At 43.4% G+C, this 23,941-nt stretch overlaps 1 protein-coding gene across 1 annotated transcript; it reads left to right on the top strand.

Moving 5' to 3' along the window:
• Nucleotides 1-6,391: 6,391 nt before the first annotated feature.
• LACTBL1 (lactamase beta like 1) lies at nt 6,392-17,074 on the top strand. The gene is made up of 5 exons (XM_075520793.1): nt 6,392-6,478; nt 9,260-9,417; nt 11,023-11,270; nt 14,198-14,303; nt 16,096-17,074. Exons 1-5 carry the CDS (start codon nt 6,407-6,409, stop codon nt 17,072-17,074), a joined length of 1,563 nt encoding a protein of 520 aa, XP_075376908.1. The 5' UTR covers nt 6,392-6,406.
• The last annotated feature ends 6,867 nt before the right edge of the window (nt 17,075-23,941 follow it).

Below are 23,941 nucleotides of genomic sequence, written 5' to 3'. Positions count from 1 at the left end.
TGCAAAAAAGAAGTAAAAATGAAGAAGGAATGGGATGACAATGTGTAATATGTAAAAAGCATGAGTTACCTGCATGTGCAATTCTTCTCTTCGGCTTTGAGGGAGTATCACTGCACAGACTGTGAAGAAAAGCCTGGGAAGGTTGGTAGCAGGGACAGAAGGAAATAGGAGTTCAGAGAAACGAGGATCAACAAAACTGTGAGGAGCTTGATCTACTCTAATTAGTAAGGAGGTCGTCTGCAGCCCCGTTCACCAAAATTTGGGCACAATTCTGAGGCACAGGCACATGGCTGCATAGGCTCCTCTTGAGTATTTTAAGCACTGTCAGAGCCTGGGTCACTACTGGAGATACTGAAATGAAGAGATGGTATTGAAGAGAATACCCTTACTTGTGAACATGTGAAGGCAATAGGATGGCAGGACCCCTGAGGTGAGTAATCTCCCTGGATTTGGTGCATAACTGGGGCATGACCATGCCCTCCTCTTTGGAGAGCATTTATAATGTACTTTACATGGTAACGGCAGTTCATTATTAACATTTCCAGCTCACAGTGTGTTAAGGATACCCTCCTCCCCAGCTCCCTATTTTCCACTCTGCTGTATTGTTTGAGACATGAAATCACCAGCAATACTCCCTTTTGGCTGCATCCCTGGACAGATGCTGCATTGCTTGAGGAGGGGTGAGGCATGGACGATTAATCTGTGCTCAGAGAGGCTGACTGTTGGGATTAGTGCTTCAGATGCTCTTAACATCTGCAGCTCCAGGACAGCCCCAAATTCATCAGCACTGGAAGCTGGAGGGTAACAGCAAGGCTGGTAAGAGCTCTTATGGGGGAGGTTGCCTATTGAATTGCCGCTGACAGGTAGCAAGACAAGAGGGAGATTTTACGGGAGAGGTGGCAGCCGTGCCATTATCTTGGCACTTTCAAATATGTGTTACAGTTTCTTGGCTGTGTCTGTGATTCCCAAGACTAAGGAGGGTGGTGTTGGCTGTGTGGAGGGAGGAAGGCTGAGAAGCCAGGGAGAGGGCTGGAAGGACCCTGCAGAGCAGGCACAATGGAAATGCGTCAGCCTTGAATGTCTCAAAGCTCCAGTTCCTTGTGCTTGGGAGGTGGGATGAGGAAGGCTGTGGGCCCTGGCAAGTCCCAGAGCTTGGGTCCAGCCCTTGCAGTAAACAAAAGGTGCTGCCAAACCAGAGGTAGAGAGAGGGAAGGTGTTACTGGGGACTTATCTCATGTGGTTACTGTGGTTTATCTCCCTATCCAAACCCAGTCCCTCCCCGCTGGTCTGCTTATCTGAGCTGGGCTTTGTTACTCTGGGCTTTCCTCCTTGCGCTGACTCAATTTTTTTTCCTGCACTAACTTTTTGTTTCTTTTCATCACAGGGTTTTGTGAGCCTTTTGTTTATGGAGACAGGCAGCACAGGAGATGAGAAGAGACTTCTGAGCAGCCATGGATGGATTACAGCTGCAGGTAAGGCTGACCTCGTGCAAATCACAACCTTCCACCATCCTTCAGAGTCCCCAGCAACTAAGGGGAAAGAAAATACCAGCTCCATCTATGTCTAGTGAGTCTGTTAGCTGGGAATGACTCCCTTGTCTGTCACTGCGGGGGAACTCCAGGAAGCTTTTCAGGATTAAGCCCAGAGAGTGCCTGAGCTCCTGGGTTAAGCTCCCCTGCCTCCCCTTCCTGCAAAACAGCCCAGCCTGCCCCCTCCCAAGCCCTCTCAGGGACAGCGGCTGGAGGCATGCAGGGGCTGTCCATCTCAAGTTAATCGCCTCCTGTTCAGATGTCAGGAGGAGATGAAGCTGCTATAAATAGATTGTGAAGCCCTCATGGTTTCAGCTGTGATTCACACACATGGCAGAGAAGCATTAGGAAGAATTAACATTCAATCGCTCAGGCACTTTCCTGAGAGCAAATGCCATTCTGTCCCTGTCACTTAATCTCCTTGCCCAGGGGAGGTAAGGAGCACTTTCTGGAGGGTCTGAATGGGTCAAATCAACAGGGAAACCCAGAGCAGGACTTTCGGGGAGCTAAAAACAGCCACTTCAGCAGCACCTGACTGAGCAGCACCTGCCCATGATAAGCAGCTGCGTTTAGGAGCATGGCAAGGCGCTCTTCTTCCACCTTACTGGGGCTGAGATTAGACGGTGTGGTTTTGTTATGGTATGCACATGCCGAGATGCCTGACAACAGCCTCTGGGACTGAGACAGCTTCTGGCGATGGTATGTGCAGGGGACTGGGGCTCTCCCTAACTTGCTCTCCCTAACCAGTGTTAAGATCTGCCTCTGACTGAGCGGCTTGCAGGGTCTGTGGTAATCTGCCTAGATGAGCATGGTGGGGCAGGACAGTGTACCTGGGTGGTCTATGTGAAATCCCCATTTCTTCCCCGCTACATCCTAGTTTTTCAAAGCTCAGGGGAAAAAATGTAGCATGCAGCTAACCTAACCGTGGGAAGCTGTGTGCATTTTTCCCTGCATGTGTTTGCATTCATTTGCATGTGTCTAAGTGCTTGGTAGCCTCCCTCCCCCTGCCTTGCTGTGTTTATGCTGTTGGCAGTGATGGTCACTGAGCAATGTACATGAGATGGAGAAACCAGCTGAAAGGGAGGTGAGACCAGACAGGTACTGGAGTGGGAAGTGTGAGGAGTCTGCTTGTAGGTATCTATCCATCTGTTTGTCTGACAGTCTCCCAGATACAGGGAAAGAGTAATATTTTTCCTGAAAGATAGCTTAGAGGGTAGAGCATCTCCTCAGGGTGATGAATATTCCTCACACTTTTGCATATTTGGTGCCCCGTCAATACAAGAGAGATCCACGTCTCTAGTTTCATAGCATTGCCACGGTTTCATTGCATTGCCACTAGATTATGGGTCAGAGAATGAAAGAGACATTCAGGGCACTCATCATCCACACAAGGCAAAAGGGAGTTTGGACTAAAGGATGAGAGTTCAGTGTTGGTATCTTTGGGTCCTCGGTTAGTGGTCTAGGGATTCTGGAGTTCACAAGATGAGGCATATACCAGAAAATCTTTTCCTTTCAGGGAAAGGAGAATATTAGGGACCCAGGAATCAGGGTTTCTCAGTGAAGCAAGGAAAGAGGCAGAAAAATAGTCAGAGGAACTGCAGGTTGGTGGGGGAGTCACCTTATTATGATGGGAGTAAATCCAAGAAAGTCACCCCATGACCACTCCAGGGCAAAGAGGGCCCTATCCCACCCCTTGCTGCAGGAAAACAGCATCTCATTGCAGCTCTGGGCAACATCCTTCAGCATAAACTGAAGCCTGCCAGTGTGGGGGTGATTAAAGAGATCTCAATACACAGGGTTCTCCTTGTGTGGATATGATCTCCTGCCTACTAAGGCACTGTGTGAGGTTGGTATATCTAACCCAAACTGGTTTTGGTGTCAAAATGGCATTCCCCTATTTAGGAACACATGTCACTTAGTCTGATAGCTGGAATATGGACTGCATGTGTTCTCTGGCAAGCTCAGGTCTGAGTGGGTCTGCAGGCACCTGTATGGTCTTAAGCCATCCTTGAACTCTTAATTATGTTATGGAAGAACCTGAAGTAAGCTGCCTTCAGAAATTTATGTGGGAATGCCTGAACAGGCTAAAGGGCTTCAGAAATATTTGTTATTGTACAGAAAGTGGAATTGCAACCTAGAGTTTCAGCAGGGGCTAGATTCCCCAGATGGATCCTTACAGAGCCATGAAGCCATGTAGAAGTCTGTAAGTGGCTCTGCAGATTCCCTTGTTGTGAGGACAAGGCTCAGTTGACTTGCAGAAGCTTTTGCATGAACTATCCTGTATCTCGAAAAAGAAAAAAAGGGCCATGTGGAAATCTAAAGGGAGTATTTTAGTCTGTCTATCCTACAAGTGAGTCCAGACAACCTGAAACAGCTTTGGAATGTGGACCATATTGGATGCAAATGGCAGGCCATATGTTTTACAACATTAATTGCCAAACTTTCAAAAGCACCCTGTTGACCTCCTACAGACAGTGAAAGAGCACAGCTCATCTTAGACACCTAATCATTTGTCATCTGTTCCTCATTTTTCTTCAACATTTATATGGTAGTATCACCAACCTGGATGGTCTCCAGTGTTGTGAGAGCTGCACAAACCCAAAATATTAGCCAGTTTTCCAAAACACGGCATCTGTAAATGCCAAGCTTACAGATGGTACATGATATAATGGGAATTACAGGCACAAAATGGAAGGTTAAGGGCAGTACATGGTGAAAAATTCCATCATTGATCTTTTATAAGCTTTTATAAGCTGGATCTGCTCAGATGATCTAGCTGGTGGCTGCCATGAACAGATGCTGGACTCTGGAAAAAAGAGGCTGGAAAGATATCCAGGAATAAGTCATGATGGTTGAGAAGGGAGGAAATGAGAGCTGTAACACAATCCTGCCAGCGTGGGCTGATGAGGTTTATCTGCAGGGCGGGGAAAAGGCAAAAGGAGTAGATGGTTTTCTTCTACAAGAACCAACAAGGCCAACAAGGTAAGGAGAGTAACGTCTTGCAAACCTCATTGGAAGACAAGAAGTCATCTCTGGTTCCAGTTATTTCAATGTGGTCTGGTATGCCCAGCTCTGGTGCCACAATAGTACTGTAATTAGTCCATGTCCCTGCAGTAGCTTTATTCTCTGATGTAGTGTACCTCTTTCACCTATGCATGAGAGGCAGTTTTTCTCTTTCTGAGATCATATCTTTTCTGCTTACAGCAGGCATCCCACAGCCGGAGGCTCCTCAAGCTCACTGTTATGGAGGTGAAGTGGATTCACCTGTTGGTCATCTTCTTCTTCCTGTTGTCTGTTGCAATGACGGGCTGCTTTCTGTGGCAGTACAGCCTCCCCAAGGCGGAGCCCAGTGAGTAGTCATCTTTAAGCTTGTCCATTGTTTGGCATGGTTGGACTCGATGATGATAAAGGTCTTTTCCAACCTAAAAGATTCTATGATTCTATGAAATTTGTGAGACCAATAAACACCTTTCTCCCCATATGAACATTTTTCCCCAAAGAGCATTTCCCCAAACAGCACACAGATTTACCTCCTCCTAACTAGTGCAAGGACACAGAGGAGATGAACAGTGGGTTGATGGAGTACCATGTAACTCTGCTGGTGTCCAGAGAAGCTCCATTACTTCTGGTGCTAACCTAGGTTAATTGATATACAAAGGAGACATTTTATTTTACATTCTCTATATTTTTCTTTAGCATCCTGTTGTAAAAGTCACTCCTGTTTAGAACGGGTTTTGTTTTACACCTTACCACGTGCTTCAGCTTATAGGTTTGCTTCCTTTCCTATTCCCCTAATCTTAGATCTTTGAACTGGCTCAAGTTCCTGGTTCACACTAGAATTCCCTTATGTTGATTATAGAAGATTCAACAGGTAGACTCAAGGCACTGTATGTGTAAGGATGAAATATATACAATGTAACTGATCAGTGTTTTAAGTAGCCCAAAGGTGGCATAAAATCCACAGTGAAGGTGCCAGAGGTACTTCATAGACCAATGTCTGAAGAGATTTCAGACTCTACTTTTTTATCACAGACTATCAAAGGCTGCCTGTAGGCTCTTGTGTGTGCATCCCAATTCATCTCAAAGTTTTCATAGTGCCATTTCTCTTCTCATCTGTATTTCTAATGCTTGATGCTCAGTTGGTAAGTGAAAAGATAAATAAGCATTTTGCTTACAGCTTACAGAGCAGAGGAGCTGTGTTTATGAACACCTTGGGATCAACTGGGAAAATAGTCCCTCCAAGTAAGAGAGTTCCTATCTCTCATTGAGTTTAAAGATCTTTGCTTGCCACAAAAATTTAAGATAGGTCTCTGGCATATGCAGGATACAGCTAATTCAGAAGACAGCTAATATACTAGGTATGCAGCCTATCAACTGTTGTTATAGTGTTAAGATTTCTGGTGGCACTCACAATTCACATCAATTTTCTGAAGTTACAATATGCATGGGACAACTCTGTTCTCCTCAGTCCAAACTCAGACTTTCCCCTAGACATGGGCAGGGCACTTTCACGGAGTCTAAACCCACTGTCAGGTATCCTACAGTGTCTTCTCTAGTCTCAGTTCCTTACTCTTCCAGGTCGCAGAGTCAGTTGAAGCCTATTGCAGCTCCTGTCCATCCCGTGTGCTATACCATGTTGGACTAAGCAATAACAGAGTGCAGTGCCCTCTTCAAGTCCTGTTTTATGTGAGATAGAAGCAATTCAAGATTGTCTCTTTGCCTATGCAGAAGTGTCCTTCAGCTTTGGACAGCACAAGCTAGTGCTGACTGCTGGATAAGGTTAAAGCTTGTTAGTGTATCTATTCAAGTCACATATGCTATCTTTGAAATGTTTTCCAGTCCCATCTGTGATGGAAGTGAGATCAGAAGCTGTGCAGATGTGTCCCCGCTATCCTGAACCAGTACCACTGGACCACCCAATCCCCATTCTGAAGGACGCATTGGAGAAGGTCTGTGAGGAGAAGGGAACAGAGGGAGGCAGAGCCCATGACTGCTTTTCTGCAGGTGTAAAGGGGAGAATATGTATTTTTCCCCTGAGCATCTCTGGAGAAGGAGGTGGGAAATTGAGGAGGTGGAGAACGTGAATCTAGAAATGGGTATATAAAACTTCTTCACTGAACATACAGAACACGTCAATAAGCAGTTATCTTATCCAAAGGGTAAGCTACAATGAAGAAACATTATTACTTGTTCATCAGAAGGTCTGGTGAGCATACATCAGCACAAAACGATGGCTCTTGGCATCTTGTCTACTATTAGGCAGCCCTCATATCCTGTAAAGTAGGTGACTCATGTAACTAGTTCCTATTCATCAGTGACTGCCAATTTCTTATTTTATTGCTTTGCTGGCTTTCCCCATGACACCATTTAAAAATTAAAAGGCTACTTGTTGGTAACTTCAAGGAAGGGAATGGAGGGGAAGGGGAAGAGGAAGGGGACCTGCATCTGAATGAGAGAGACACCTGCTTTTCCTCAGTATGATATACTGCCTCTGAAATTTTAGCACTGTCTGAAATTCTAGTAGGCTCTATTTGCAATGAAGAAATACTGCAGCGTTGCCTTGACTGTGTGGACCATAAAGACAGCCATGCTCTGACAGGACACTCCTGATTTTGTAGACCCCTATCATATAGTATACCATCTCATTTGTCTCTTTCTCATGAGTAGCTTAAGTAGTCATAATAGAAGCTGCCCTACAGCTCTGATCATTCTTTTTACCTTTCTTTGAATCTTTTCCAGCTCTAGCATACTCTTGTGGAGATGTGGGAAATCAGTACTGTATACAGTATTCAAGGTGCAAGTGGATTAGCGATTTATACAGTGATAAAATGGTGTTTTCTGTTTTATTTTATGTTACTTCTCTAGTAATCCCTCATATTTGATTTACCTTTTTTTCTGCCATCAGGCACTGAGCAAGTGTTTACATGGGAGCATCCATCATAGCCCCAAGGTCTTGTTCCTGAGTGCTAATGACCAGCTCACTGCCCATCTGTGTGTATGTGTTGTGAAGTTAGGGTTGTTTTCCTGCGTGCATACCACTTTATCTACATTGAATTTCAATTGCTATCACTTCACATTCACTTTTATGAAGTCTCTGCCACTGTCTCTGGGGTTACTGTAGAGACATAGTTTATTATTCAATTAGGATTAGTCAGAGAGGTAGGGGGATGTGCAGAACATTGAGTGTCCATCAGAGAGTCATCAAACCTCCCTTCTTTGTGCTCCTCAGAAATGAAGTATCTGAGCACTTCTTTGAAGTAGGCTGGTGAAACTATTTCTATTTTGCAGATGTAATAAGGCACAGAGAACCTGAACACTAGATGCATACGAAGACATAGGTATTTGAAGGGGGCTTAGGCACCAGCACCTCAAAAGTGTATCTTCAGATGCCCTTAGGTTCTTCTGCTTAAGTCTGTGGACACTCAAACCCACGCTAAAGATCTTGCACTCCCTGAGACAAACTACCATCCTGTGCCAGGCCCGGGATCCTGGAACTGGGACTCTGGACAGTACCAGATGTCCATATTGCATACAGGGAAGGACTTTTTCCTAGCCCATGGCAGCTTGAAACAGGAGAGTGACATTCACTCATACATGAGGCTTAAGGAAACATTTATCTTCTGAGGGTAAATACTTTTGCTTATCAGAAAGGCCTATGTTTTCCTCAGAATAGTCTTGCTAGTGGCCAAATCCAAGCACTGACTATTGGATTCAATGACACTCGAGTCTAGAAGAGCATCACCTATTTCTGTCAACTTTCTGCAGGTCGAGGTAGGTCTACATGCCAGACTCTCTCTGAGAAAACTCTGAGGACCATGCTTGCTGACATGAGACCAGATTGTTCTCTGGAGCTGCTGATGTACCTAACCTTACTAGATGGGCCACTGGCAGATGGGGAGAGGAGGGTAAAGAACCACTACAGAAGGACTTGGCACAAGTTGGATGTTTCCACTGCTGGCTGTCAGTGCACCTTACCAGTCCATCCAATGAAGAGGTCCTGAGGACATGATTCAGCTTGACCTTTCTTGTCTCAGATGCTGGGCTTGGAAGGCCATTTCTTACGTCTTAACCTTTCTGTGCAAAAGATAACTTATGCATGATGATGACATAGCTTTGAAAAAGTCATAAAAGAGCAAGACCAATGCATTCTGCTTGCAGGAGGTGGGTGGAGCACAGCTGGCTGATTAGGTCTACACAACCCTGGCACAACAGGAAGCAAAGAGCAATCACAGCCCTTTAGTTGCTCAGTGCTGTTTCTCAGATTGCAGTTTAAACAGGAGTCCAAGCTCTAGCATGTTTCATGGCATGAAAAATGTCATGGGATATTTGAAAAGTCTGGGTCTTTTTCTCATACATCTTTGAACCTAAAATACTAGTGCAAAGAACAGATGTGCACAGTACAATTTAAAAAGGAAGAAATTACAATTATTAGGTTTTAGCATTTGTTTTTAATCATATAAGCATCATAGGTATTACAAGGATGAGCACCACATTCTTCTACACAGTGGACATATAGACTGAAAGAAAGATACTGGATAATTCATCATAAGCAATTCAAAGGAACGGTACAGTTAAAATATTTTCTTTTGCCAAAACACATTTGAAAAAATCACTCTCAAGTGCTTGGAAGTAAAGAGGACTGATGGTCTGGGTCTTCTCCCACCCATTACAGACTAGATGCATTATAAGACTTTTCATTTGGAAATTCATAATTTCCCATCATTCTCCAGGTAGATATGATGCTGCGCCAAAAGATTCATAGCTCGGGACTCCCTGCCATGTCTGCCATTGTTATCTACAATGACACTGTGCTCTGGACAGGCAACTTCGGGAAGAAGAACGGTTCGGACCCCTCCTCAGTGGTGCCCAATGAGTACACTATTTACAGGTGAGATATGGAGATCTGATATCTGGGAATAGAGCCACTGTCACAAACCACATCTTCTACTGGCTCAGGTCCACTGCAGAAACCTCTTGTGGGTTACACTGAAACTTTGTGAGACAATACTTCAGCTAGTCCCTAAATTATCATATGCTTGTGGCTTACTGAGTTGTTTACTTTGGCTTATTTTTTTTTTATTTGATCTGACAATATTTTAAATTGGAATAGCAGTGACCATCCTGAAGAACCTGAAAACATACTATTCCTTACATAGGAATGTCTCCATGCTTTGAGGAAGCCTAGGGCACAAATCTGACGACTGAGAGCCAGCACAGATTTTGTGAACAGCGAGGAGACAGTGCCATAGGATAAAAAAAAAAAAAGTCAGTCTAGCAAAAAGTGGGGATTGGGAAGAGTATCTACTGAGCACATAAAGTAGATCTGTATGCTTATTCATTCTCCCAGTGAAGTCAAAGCCATATTGGCCATTATTTTTTAGATGAAGATAGAATCAAGCTCTTAGTGTGTGTTAAAAACCAAAAACAAATACAAAGGAAGTGTTTATTTCCTTTAAAGATCTGTTTTCAGTGATTTATAGCTGTGCTATATATGAAACATATGGGCTGCACTCTATCAAATGTTGTCCTCAGACTAAACAATTTTGGAAAGTTTCAGCAGCTGCTATTACCTGGATTTTTTCCCTCTCTGTACCATGGTAAAATCCCTGCATAGATGACTTCATGCTATTTCTTCCAGAATCATAGAATCATAGAATGGTTTGGGTTGCAAGGGACCTTAAAGGTCATCTAGTTCCAACGCCCCTGCTATTGGCAAGGAAAGGGGAACCCGTCCCTGGGTGGGCTTGAACCACCAACCTTTATGATGAACAGCTGAACGCATTAACTGATTGTGCCATGGCAACTCCCCAAAATAATTTATTGCCAGTCGACATAGTTTATGGTCAGAACTACAACGGTATCTGATCGTCTTCAAACCTCTGACTTTCATTCTTGATTAATAAAAACATTCTTGGCAAATGCTTTCACTCTAGGCCATCTTGTGCTGGTCCAAGAATTTCATCTCTAGCAGCACCATACAAATGCCCCCAGCCATCCCTCTTAATCATGGCCCCGTTTCCAAAAACCAACAAAATAGAACCGGAGTCCTGTTCCAGAAGGCCTTTTGTAAATTTGACTCTGTTCTGAAGCCACCCAATTATCAACTCTCAATATGAAATGTAAAACTTTATGGCATTTTAACCTTAAAATTCCAATAAACTACTTGCAACTTGTTACTGTATTTACTAAGCAATAATTTACAAAATATGTAGTCTTATGAATCCTAAGTAAACAGAACAAGTTCTGTAGCCCACTGCACTTTTGGGGACATACTACTGACAGTTATGTTGCAGTCCATAAAGGACACAGTTAAGGATATTAATTCAAGCTTCTTACCTGCATTTTAGCCATTCCCTTCCAAATTAGCAAAGGTGTTGCATGTAAAGCTACAGACAGTGCGTCTACAGACAGTGATCTCATGTACTGACCATCTTTCCTCTTGATTCATGCGTCATTTAATGCTTAATTTCTATACATGTTTGTTTCTTAATAGAATTGCCAGCGTCTCCAAGATCTTTCCCACCATTATGCTGTACAAGATGTGGGAGGAAGGAAAAGTCACTTCTCTTGATGACCCATTGGAACGTTACGCCCAGAACTTTGTTATTAAGAACCCTCTGGGAAGGCTCAAGGAATCAGAACAGAGATACACAGCAGATGGGCTGATATTTTTGGAAAAAGGCTCAATGCCACTTAAGCCATCACCTGTTACCTTGCGCAGAATGGCCAGCCAGCTCTCAGGTGAGACAACGCTGCTACCTGCTTGCCCTCTACCCACCACTATACCACTTGAAAGGGACCACAGAGAGAACAGACCATATGCCAGTGATAAAAAAGGTTGCTGTTGAAGCCATTTTCCAGTATGGACCCTGCATCTTTGCACTTCCCAGAGGCCAAGCAGGACCCTTGGAAGCAAGCTGTCAGCAGCTTCATGAAGTGCTAAAAGGAAACTCTTGTCCAGGCTACCTGCTAGGAAAGGCACCAAGCTGCACTGTGGACTGGGGAATTGTTTTGCACATGCAAAGTGAATATGTATTTCTTTCAACACAGTAGCAAGATCTGAAATCAGGATCCAATTGCATAACAGTTTTTTGTACTCCAGCCCAGAGTGCTCTCATTTTTCTGAGATGTAGAGTTGAGGGTTGAAGTGGCACCAAACCTCTTTACTTTGAACAGATAGACCTTGATCGCTGAGCTAAATTTAGTTGTCAGTGTGGTTCCTGATCTGGGATTCCTGAGCTATTAATAGCTTTGTACGTGCTGGCAGAAGACTATTAATCTGCTGCTAACTTCATAATTGGGTAGCTCTTACATTAAGGCAGAAGGAGCTCACAGGACTCAGGAGAACTTTAACCTTTCTCGGAAATAATACTTGACTCAGAGATTCCAGAATTTAATGGCCAAAGAGGCTGTGCTGATGTGGCATTTTGATTAAATTCTGTAGCATCTGCATTATTCCAGATTGGAATAAATCACCTAAAATTAGGACCTAAAATCAAAATAGCATGTAGGCAAATTGCAGGACCTCAGGACAGGGTACAGCATCACCTGAAGCAAACCAATATCAAAATAAGGGTTCCCAAAAAAGGAATAATGTAATCTGGAAACAGACAGATGTAAACTGAAATCTGGAAACAAAGAACCCAAAGCGTCCAGTGACAGCAGGAGGCAGAAAGAAAAGTGTGTGCACAACCCTGCCCAGCCTCTCTCCCTGCAGACAAGGTCTTGCTCTAGCCAGCCTGATGATGTCTTCAGGGGCATCAACTCTGCCTGGTCCCCTCTGACAGTCTCAGGAGCACCCGAAGCTAGTCTGGCTGCTCTTTGCAGGAGCAGCGTGAGCTGAGGCTGCAGCTCCCAGCCCTGCTGCAGTTCCCTGTCACCTAGTGAGGTGTGAGGTATGCCCTAGAAATACTTGTAGGAAGCATATGTCAAAAGGGTACCTGGTCATAGCATAATTGCTTGTAATGTGCAGCCATTCCATTGCTTCCATCACTGCACTGGATTTGTGCCCCTGCTTAGTTCCTTTTCTGTTCCTATGTCTTTTATTTTTAGAATGTGGCCCAAATTTCCCAGACCACACCAGCAGGGCACACCAACCAGCTTGGACCCTCACAATTCAGTAGAAAGAGAAGCAGTTTCAAAATCCCGACTGAAAATCAAATGAATGTTGAGGTCACATGTTACATTTCCTGTCTGTCAAAACCCAAAAAGGAATAGGTTCTGCTTAGCTTCAACATCAGAGCCACTGCATGACATATTGTAAAGTGTTTTTCATCTCAATTCTTGCAGTGGAAACTGATCTATAATATATCCTCATTATCTGGGCTTTTCTACATTGCATATTACAAAAGTAACTCCAAAGATTTTTCTTCTCAACACTTGATGGGTACGTTGCTAGACAGAAGTTCCAGCTTGTTAAGACTGTGATTTTCAAATATATATGAATGACAGTATGAGATGCTATTGTAAATTATTAACAGCATGCTTGTCACATCAATTAGCAGTCCATGAGGTATAAATCAATGACTGTGGATTTTATGTTATGCTCACACATTCTCTGGTTTCCCATTTCTAGTGAACCTCAAGAGAGACACTGCACTGCTGGCAGGGTGCTGGTGAGCTCTCCCAGTGGTGCAACGTTTTCTTTGCTGCCATTGTGGCAGGTAGGAAGTGAAGGAACCCATTGTCTACTGGAAGATGCTCAGTGCATCTCTTTTCTGGTCATTAAGCTGCACAAATAACCACAGACCAGAAGCAGAAAAAGTGCTCTTGTTCCAGTTCAAATCCCAAGGTCAGGCCAATTGAGAAAAACATGTGTTGCTGCTACAAAAGAATAGGGCCTCATTCAGCTTTGCCATGATTAAGCACATGCTCATTGAACAGAAGATTGCAAGTCATTTTTCTGTCATGTACCCTTCCTGATTTTCTCCTAACCTCTACATGAAAGTCAGCTGTAAACTGCAGTGAGGATTTCATTCCAGATGTAATCCAAGTTCTGGATTTGGTGAGCCGTAGATCCTGTGCAAAGGAGCTGTGGCATTTTAAAAAGTCCTGGCTAAAAGTTTTTAGGGAATCCATGTTCAGTGTTGTGGAATTAAAAGTGAAAAGAACTTCAGTTTTTCTACATTCAGAAACCCTGAATAAATATTGCTAAAGCTGAAAAAGAAAAAAAAAAAGCTAGAAATACTTTAGGCCTAGCCTGGAATGGTTCAGAGAAGTTCAAGCTCTCTGTAGCAAGGTGTAATGAACAAAAACCTGTTTAAAGGGGCTGTTGCACACTTCGGTAGTCAAGGGAATATAGTCACATAGAAATATGAACAGGATTTTCCCCAACACCCAATATGCCCTTCTCTTCCAAAATACACTTGGGGATACAGGGTTTTTTTAATCATTCACCAAGGTATTTTAACTGAAATGTAGCAACCCAGAGCTGTGCTGGGGTAGGACTTACATTATTCAGATTCACTGGTCCATTGACTTGAATACCATGTCCTGCAGTCCAGTATGAACAGGTCCTTGCAGCACATTTGCTATGTATATAAAGCACACGTGTGCATCATTGTTGTTTCCATCTTGCCACTGAATCTTGCCTTTTGCTCACTATCAGCAGACTCAAAGTTCCTGGACCATGATTTGTCTCAAATTAACTTCTCTTTTCCATGGCACAGGTTTGCCCAGGAGGCTGCGATCTACCAGCCTGCTGTGGAAGGGCAATACACAAGACGCTCTAGCTCTCCTGAAAGATGATGTCTTGGTTGCTGATCCAGGAACCAGGTCAGATATGCTCACTTATGAGCTTTTGGTCTGCGTTTGTGTTCTCCACTGATATTAGCCCCACCTGCAGTCTCCATGGCCAATGGATAAAAGACAGCCATTCCTAAAGGAAGCTTCAGCCATCTACCCATACACCTGTCTTAGGCTGGAAAGAGTGACTGTTGGAGGTGCCAGGGTTTTTTTAATGTGTATAGAGCCTGAGTGAGAAGCCTAGATGAGGCAAATTAAACTGCTATAGTTTGGTCCAATGAGCCTTAAAATGTGAAAGATGCAGATTTTCAAAAGTGGAAAGGCATGCTAATTTAATCAGTTTAAATAATCATAGATTCCACTTAAAATCATGCTATGTCTGTAGTAATTTGCATGTCTCTACTACAAGTTCTATTAATGTTTGTTACAATTTATATAGCCTGTTAAAGGTCTATTACCTGAGTTGCAAACACTCAAAAATATGAACAGGATCCAGCGGACACCAGGTGAGGGAAAGTATTCAGACTAACGGGGAAAACTTTCTAAGTCTGCCAAATTTTTAGGGAATAGAATTACATTCTGAAATAATTTGCCTAGGATTTCTGAGGATTCACCACGGCTTGAAGTCTGCAAGCTTAGAAAACTCAATGGCTCGATCATGACAACCTTGTATTAGTTCTGTTCCATGTCATGTAGGAGGTTACAATAGATGTTCCTTAAAGGATTTTAAGACTTTAATACCATCATCTTCTTTAGTATTTGTATTATGCTCACCATTAAGATACATAAGGCCATCCACTCATAGTCTCTCAACCCCTTATTACTTGACATGTTGATAGTTTTAACTCTGTCTCCCTGTTCCTGGATATACTTCACAGCAAACAGATCATCCTTCCTAAAGGAAATTCCCATTCATTGATATAGAAATTTTAACATATTTTTCTGGGTATGTTGAAATTCAGGTCTGTTTCAGATATAAAATTTTAGATCCAGAATGTATTTATTCTTGGGGTAGCTCATCATGCTTTTATTCAGCTAGATGGGCTGGAAATGGTTGAAGTGGTACCAAATTTATGATCTAAATAGGCCTCAGTGAGGTGTGTGGCTTCACACAATTAAAAAAAAAAAAACCAAACAAGGTTGGAAACATAATGAATTTTGAAAATGTGTTGAAAAAAGTTGCCCATTCATGTCTTCATGTCATTAAACTTCATTCAAGTATAAAGACTTAAATCACTTTATGGATATTAAAGACTGAAGCATTCAGGTGTCTTTAATGACTCAACATTGCTGGATGCTGCTTTGTAGACTTTTAAGTGCTTTTTAAGTGCTTTTACCACCTTAAGGTAGTTTAGATGCTTAAGTAATTATACCATGTTAAATCTCCAAAGAGGCTTACCTGGGATTTTGAGACCTTTAAGGTAAGCACCTGTAACTCTCAACTCTGCTCTTAAAAAGAATGGATATATTCAATTATAAATTATAAACAATAGGTCAGGATACGCAAATATATAGGGTTTTGCATAAAGTTGGGGTTTTTTTAGTTTTCCATTTTCAGTTCTCTTTTTGTACATAGTGGTTAAATAGCTCTGCTGATGTTCCAGTAAGAAATTTCTCTTTCTTGGCTAACAACAAATCAAGGCAACAACATTCAGTTTTTCTCTGTCACTCCTTCATCTCTCCTCGCTCTTTTAGCATGTCATCTGATAAAATTAGAATTTTTCCCCTAGGAAGAGAGACCTAGCCACTGTTTCTGCATAGTCATACCCACACTGTATCACTGAGGTAAGGCTGGTCCAGATATATTCCTCTTCCTTTTCAGATGCCACTACAGCAATTTGGCCTTCTCACTGATGGCACATGTGCTAGCTGACCATGCAGCTGAGGGGCAATACCAGCGCTGGATCTTGGAGAATATCCTGGACCGCTTGGGCATGGAGGACACTGGCTTCGATATCACACCACCAATCCGCTCCCAGATGGCTGTGGGTTTCTACGGCAGCCGGCAGCCGGCCCCTCTCTATGACCTTGGCTGGTACAGGCCTTCTGGCCAGATGTACTCCACAGCTGCTGACCTTGCCAAGCTGGCAATGGTCTTCTTAGGCACCTACCACCGTCGTCTCCTAGAGCCTGACACAGTGAAGACGATGCTGACCCCTCTGTTTAAGTGCTCCACTGAATACTTTGCTAACAAGACTGGCACACCCTGGGAGATTAACGAGCAATTGGGATATGATGTCATTAGGAAGGATGGAGACCTCGATGGTTATTCAGCTACCTTCTCTCTTATCCCCAAGCTCCGCCTGAGCTTCATAGTGCTGATGGCAGGGCCCAGGCCTCAGGGTGGAGATATTGTGACTCAGACATATGAGTATCTTATTCCTGCCATGGAGACGGCGTTCAGAGAGGCAGAGAAAAGCTTGATTCCTCCTCCAAGTGCAGGCCCTTATGTTGGCTACTATACCTATTCCAACCTGACCTTCTATGAGATCAAAGTTGGACCTGGTGGGGTGCTGGTCATGCAGCAGTTTGGGCCTCACGTGGAAGAGCTGATTCCTGAAAAGTACCGGACAATCAAGCTCCACCACCTGGAAGATCGTGTTTTCCAAGTTGTCTTTGACAAGGAGTTCCCATGTGTTCTGCACCTGGGCTCTGCCTCCATCTCACTGGAGACCCAAAATGGGCAGCTTTTTAACTTTTATCCATTTGATCGCAAGGGTTTGTCTCCAGGCTTTGATGCACCAGGGCTGAACACATACAATGTGGTCCGTGTACTTCACAAACCTGTATTCTATAGCTAAATATCCCCTCTACTTTTATGACCACTTCTGGGACGGGGCTCCAAATCTGTGTCTTATCAGACTTCCCTGTCTGTGTGGCTTTATGGATGCCATTTCAAAGGGAAAGATGGTGGCAAATGACTCTTTTGCCCAACAAATATATCACGTCCCACTTCTAAAAAGACTTTAATGGCTTGCAATCCCTGGCAGTGCACAACAGGCTGGCTAGCAACTGGGAATGCCTGCAGAAAAATAAGAGGTGGGAATGTGCTGGATGGGTGGTGTTTGGATGCCATAAAAAAAAAGTTGAGCACTTAAGTCTTCACACTTACATTGTCTATTTGATGACCACTGTGGTGATTGACTGGTATCATCAAAGGGCTGAGAATTTCCTGTGTCTCTCAGAAAATATCTCTTCTTCAGTTCAAGGGTTTTTCCAGGGCTCTTCAGGAGCCCATCTACCATGAACAAGATTCCTCACCTGGGTTTTCCAAAAGCATTATGTGCTAGAAAATGGTACCAGCCTGATAACAGACCCTGCTTGTGATACCTGGGAAGTGAGGGTCCATTTCCTTCCTGGGTCACAACAAGGAAACTGTGAAAAGAGCAGACAGCAATGTGGTTATGTCTTGGCTCCATGGATTTCTGCAAAAGCAGTGGTCACACAAAGGATATTGTAGCACTTAAGTATGGAAGCTGAAGCTTACTCCTGTGAGCAGGGCCATATGAACATATACTGGTATATTCCAGCTGGACTCAGGTTTGTGACTATCTCAGTATACAGGCAAGTGTGTGAGTGTGGCATTTAAGTACAGGAATGAACGGGAATATTTATGTGTGTTCTGGGCAGGGTGTCTGTATGGATACGTACCCATTGTGTTTATGCAGGTATGAGGGAGGATGCTAAGGGAAAGTGCATTAGCCTGGGGAGCACTACATTTAGGACAGGTTTACCTGCAAGCAATCGGCAAAGCCACAGGTACATTTTCTTCTCCCCTCTTGTGTCCACTCATTGCCAAGGCAGGCAGGACAGATGATACGTCATTAATGGCCACCACCATATCACTGTGATGGGAACAGTGGCAGGCACAAGTGCAAGACAGGGCAAGTACCACCAGCTCAGGAGTCTTGGCTCCTGCAATGCCCCTTCAAATTTAGGAGAGTATTGTGATTGCAGCCCTAACTGGAGCCTGAAATAAAAGCAAGCAGAGGGTCAGGGCAAGATAACTCTTACCTTAAAATGAACAGCCTAGCTGCAGAGTATGGCAATGGCTGTACAGCATGGAAATCCTGAAGGAAATGCAAAAGGGTAGGCATACTAAGACAGTCAAAGACCCTTCAAAGTGCATGTTCTCCCATACCATAACTGGTGTGAGGTTGGATCTTCTTGCAGAGTGACATCCTTCTGCTGCTTGTCCACACAGAGTCTTGAAAGTGGACATGTCTCAGGATGAGAAAATAAATCTCCCTGCCTCCTTTCTCTCTTGTTGTCTCTCACTGTTTTCACTCTGTGTGCAGTTCTTCAGCTTGTTTTGAGTAGAGAGACCATCACTGAAGACCTAGAAATCTATGATTCGCAAACTTGGTTCCCTGCCTTTTTTCAGACGATTTCAGTTCCCTGATAAACATATGAAATAATGTTGTAAACCTTGCCTTACAGGCAGTCATGGTTGCTGCTGTATTGGTTTCCTCTGGACTTTGTAGGTGATTACATTTCATACATTGTACAGCCTAGTATGTTCAAGTATTTAATCTGGGCTATAGCAACAGCAATAAACTCTATGCAAATTCTTGCTGCTGTCATGTGTGATCATGCCCAGAGGTATGTGTGCAGGCAGCTATGTTGCACTATGATTGGTTTCCTGTAGAGGTGCCGACACTCTGTCATGGCATGCCTGACACAACAGTGCTTTCCAGACTTTGAGCTCACAAGATGTACTGTCTGATTGCAAGATATTTGAGTGGTCTTACCTTGGTCTTTTTGAGTAAGGGCTAAGTGCCAGTTTGGGGCTGTTCTTCTTGCTTTGGAACAAAAGAAGTGATTGTTTACCCATCAGCTACCTTTAAAAGCTTCCAAGAAAAATTAAGATTTATATCCCATGTCACTCACTGGTCAGGATGAAACACCACACTGGACTGTCTTCATCTGTCTGATGGAGAGGTTAAGATGTTTTACTTTTCCATCAATAATGCAGACACTAACAAGTCTTTCCTTTTCTAGTGAGTCACCTTCAAACCTGTACACTGACACTTTTTGGTGCTCTTGTTCATTCCCATAACAGCAAAGTACAGCTCTTTGCTATTCATAGCATGAGCCCACACCTGCACTAAAGCTCATCTCACCAAACCTTGGGTCACACTGGGAAGGTGTGGTGACAAGAGCTTCCTACACTGCCCCTTTGTGTGGGCAGGAGAATGCCCTTACCTGGTATGGAGAGGATGAAGGAGTCCTTGGGATGCCTGTACAAAGGATTTGGGAGAGGCCGTGTGTGGCAGGCAGGATAAGGTGGAGTTTTGGAAGACCCCAATCATCCACAGAGAGCAGCCAGAATCACAATGCTGAGTAATTGCTACAAACACAAATGTCCAATTTCTGTCACTTCATGCCTAACAGTATCCTAAGAAGAGCAGAACCAGCTTCTGTGACCTGGTGTGACCTGACTCACGTTAGCAGGTGCTTTATACGAGCTTTAACAGTTCTTCATATACTTTCTATTTTAATACAGAATCTAAGTTAACATTCTGAGTAATTTTTTAAGCTTTTGTGTATGCTTGTTCCCTAATTAAAAAATATCCCAATGTTATTTCATCCGTGTCAGAGACTGGCTCCAACAATAGGTACAACAAACGTGTAAAAATCTACCCAGCTGCTCACTTTTCACAGAAGTGTGTGCTTTAAAAGGTGACTAGATGTGTCTGCAGCAGCCCGTAGAAACAGTGTGCTTAGAAATGTTTTTACAATTACTCATCAGGGAACCAAACAGAATATGCTTCATTAGCATTCCCAGCTTCAAGAAGAGACAAGAACAAAATTTACTCATTGGTTCAGGAGACTAAATTCTGCTCTAAGGAGCACTGGTGAAACCACATAATATTGTAATAGTGTCTCTGAAAACTGTATTTAGTCTACAGGCCCTGGGCCACTAAGAATGAGATTAATCTGGCAAAATATAAACAGGTACATATGAGCTAGCCTCTTTAAAATCCTTTCTACTCCGTGAGATTTAATGACTCTAGTCAGTAGAGTGGATTCATCTCATGAGAGATTCATCTCATGAATCTCTCTGAAAGCACATATTTAGAATAAGTTGATGAATCGCACTCTATGAATCCCCAGCCTCCAGCTGGTTGAGATGGACCCAACCCTTGCTGTCACAAGCAACTCTTCAGTTAGAACGGAAACACTTTCATAATCTGCCTGCCAGATAAGGGCAAGTTCTCAACTTGTTGCACCAATATTGCCCTGAAGACCTGAAGTTCACTGATTAGCAGGCCCAAAGCAGAATATGGTGATGTTTGTTGTGGTCCCATGCAAACATAACATTGGTTAAGACAACTCTTCCCTTTTGGAAGAACTCCACCTTCAGGAATACTAGCTCAAGTGAGGATGATATCAAGCTTCAAGCTTCAATGTACATTTTGAAAACAGCAATTTATCCCTACATGCTTCATTTCTTCATACTTATACTTCTCCTCAACCAGAGCAATGTGGCCCAGTTGTTTACTGGACAGCATCTTTGTGAGCTTTTCTGTTTCGATGATGGGAGTGAGACGATGTGTCTATTTGCCTGCAACCACCACCAGAGCAGGACTCAGAAAACAAGGGTGAAGTCAGACTAGCAAGGACTGAGCCTTGGTGTCAGAGTCTGAAAATTTATTAAACACTAACTGCAGGCTCCTTGTTTTCCTCCTCAGAAATGTATTGATGTTCTTGTCACAAAGGGATGTGTTAAGCCCCTGTGATGTGAAGCACAAGCTTTTTGACTTTTCAGTTCCGCAGGAGCTTGTAGGAGTTGTTTAAAAAGAAATGTCAGCATCCACCCTTTAAGAGAGAGAAGAGATTAAGAGAGCTGCTGGGTCAAAGTCAGTCACTGTCTTCTTTTCACCCATGAAGTGAATACCAACAAATGTTTAAGTACTTCACAGTTAGCAGGGAAGCTTCAATATATACTGCGATTCTCACTCTAGATAAGGTCATGTATGCTTCAAAATGCAAAGGCTAGAAGCCTGTTTGCAAGTTTAATCCTTTCTTGTCCATTCACTTCTGCTTTTATGTAGAGTCTGACATCTCATGACTTGGTTTACAGAGCCACAGATCAGCAGTCACGAATAAAATAGATGCCAGAAAATCTCCATTACTGTCTCCAGAGAAGTGAGACAATCTCCATTTACATTTAGCAGGCATTTGTGCAGCCCAGCTGAACATGAGCTGTTGGCTTGATGTGACAAAGGCTCTCTGTAGGGCTCATCCTTGCAGACATAACAGTAGTATATTATAACAGTAGTTCACCAGGTAAAATCGTGTGTTTGCATGAAATAGCTCCTAGTTTCAGGCCTGTCTTACTTTTGGGCTCCTGATACTGTGACTGTGGAGGACACACTCTGTGGGCAGTTTCCAATATCAAGAGACATAGCTAGTATCTGAGTGTCAATCATCATTATGACTCTCATAGCCAGTGTCATAATGTGAACACTGTGTTCAAGTGAAAAGCATCTTGTAGTGGTGTCCTGGACTTGCAGTGAATCCCAGGGGAGAGGAAGACTGCACACTCAGCTCAGCAGCAGACCAGATCTTGGCAGTAGCTATGGAAATGAGAGGAGAACTGGCTGTAGAAGATAGGACTGATGTCAGAACTCAAGTAGAAGAAGTTCCTTAGCAGGACGTGGACACCCTGGAAGACAATGTGCACCAGGTCTGCCTGGTGGACACCAGAGCTCCATAGCAACCCCTCTGCCTGAAACACCATCCAGCATGTCATGAACGCCACTACCATGACACATGCAGACAAGAAGAATCAGGAAATGAGAGCGAGACAAAGTGTTAAACAAAAACAGAACTTAGAAGCAGAGAGGACTGGCTGAGAAACACTGTTAACAGCATCCCTTTGGACTGCCAGGGACCCTGGGAAAAAAGCTGCATGCTGTTAGGTGAGGGATTGCTCCTGTGGGACATGCTGAAGTGCAGCTCAAACCATCTGATGCTATTTAATCAGGCATTTGGCTTGGTTTTCATACTGTGGAATATAACAACTGAAAAGAGTAACAAATTTGACCATCGAAGACTATGACCCAGCAGGGACTGGAAAGCCTGGAGGGGGAGGGAGCAAGACAAAGGACTCCACATTCCGTAGAAAGAAAGAAGAGATCTGCTACCCTGATGCTAACATCAGGTTTCAATATAGGGATAAAGGAAAATAGGTCTTAGGGTCCTCAGGTTTGAAGTAAAAGGGAAAAATTATTGAGAAGACCAAGGAAGGCTCTGCTTTTTGCCTCCAGTGGCACTTCTCCATCTGTCGCCACAGTTTGAACAAGGCCATACAGCAAGAGCTGAGCCCTATTCCTCTGAAAGCAGCGAAGAGCTGCCTAGATTTGGGCTCGGTAGGATTTGTCCTGGTTTGGGTGTCCTCAGGAACTGAAGGAAAGTATTTCAGACCACTATGAGCCTGACAGTCAATGCTACTAGGTAATATGAACCAGGCATTTCCATATTATTCTCTTAACAGGTTATAACTGATGCCTATTTTCATAAACTGGGGCATTGTTATTCATAACTTTTGCAGTAGGCAGGATTCCCAGGTATATATTCCCAGACTATCACACAAGTGATATTGTGACCCATGGGGGGCAGTCAAGCCCCACGGTGGGTTGTCTATTTTATGTTTTTCAGTTGTTCAGCATGAGACAGAGTTTTCGGTATTTGAAGTGTGCAGTTTGCTTTCTCCTGGTAATCACTGCCAGACAGAGGAATGGCTTACAGCTCCCAGACTGTGTGTCTGCACAAGCACAGTACTTGTTTAGGTAGTTACAATGATGATGCCCAATGTTTCAAAAGTGAAAGCTAGCATAGGTAGCAATTTTGAGGACAAAGGAGATAAAAAATGGGTATGGGTTGAATATGACAGTTGAGGTAGCCCTTGGTTAAAATCTCAGAATTAGGATATTGTTATTAAAAACCAGCTACCATTTTGTCCAATTACCAGATGGTCTTTAGATGCCCAAAATTATTAGACCAGCCTCAGGATACAGAGCATATGTGGAGTGCTGCAGAATGCAGAGAAAATGCTTGTAGAGGCACAAAACCACTGGGCAGATAGTTGTGCTGGAGAAAGGGCTGCAGGCATGTGGCCTCTCACTGAGTTATCCAGTGACCTAAGGATGAAATAGCTGGACTCAGACCGATTAGATATGGTTATGGAAGGGGCTATAATAAAAGCTGATCACATGAGGCCCTGGTAGCTCCATAGATCTTCTCTCCCTATTAAAATGCAGACAAGATGGAGAAAACCAGAAAACATTTTGCAATACTAAGTCAAAATTCAAATTGAGAAAGGGCATGATAACAGCGAGATATACCAAAATATTTTGAAAAGCTGTTTACATTTGCTTTTTAAATATCTTACTTAAAGCTGCCTTCACTGTGAAAGGCAAGATCTCAACATACCCAAGAGATCATGCAGATTCATGTATCTTCTCTTGACTGCTTACACAACATTTTGTTGATCTTTTTAGCCTTCCGCTGTTCCTGTGGGTATCTCCGTTGAGCCTGATATCTTCATATCTTCCTCTGCTTCTGTTTGGCTTCCTCAAAGACAACTGCCCCTTGGTGAGATGGCAGTCAATTATCAGGCAGAGCACTGTGATAATGATCATGGGGACAAAGAAGTCAAT

The sequence above is a fragment of the Mycteria americana genome, chromosome 18 (assembly GCF_035582795.1).
Source record: "Mycteria americana isolate JAX WOST 10 ecotype Jacksonville Zoo and Gardens chromosome 18, USCA_MyAme_1.0, whole genome shotgun sequence".
NCBI classification, from domain to species: domain Eukaryota; kingdom Metazoa; phylum Chordata; class Aves; order Ciconiiformes; family Ciconiidae; genus Mycteria; species Mycteria americana.
The sequence above is the reverse complement of the archived record's forward strand: the minus strand, read 5'-3'. Positions and strand labels throughout refer to the sequence as shown.

Excerpts from the sequence above, each read along its gene's own strand:
- LACTBL1 (XM_075520793.1), top strand. The coding sequence starts at position 6,407 with ATGTGTCCCCGCTATCCTGAACCAGTACCACTGGACCACCCAATCCCC. Across the intron at positions 6,479-9,259 it reads TGAAGGACGCATTGGAGAAG|GTAGATATGATGCTGCGCCA; the intron begins GTCTGTGAGGAG and ends ATCATTCTCCAG. Across the intron at positions 11,271-14,197 it reads AATGGCCAGCCAGCTCTCAG|GTTTGCCCAGGAGGCTGCGA; the intron begins GTGAGACAACGC and ends TCCATGGCACAG.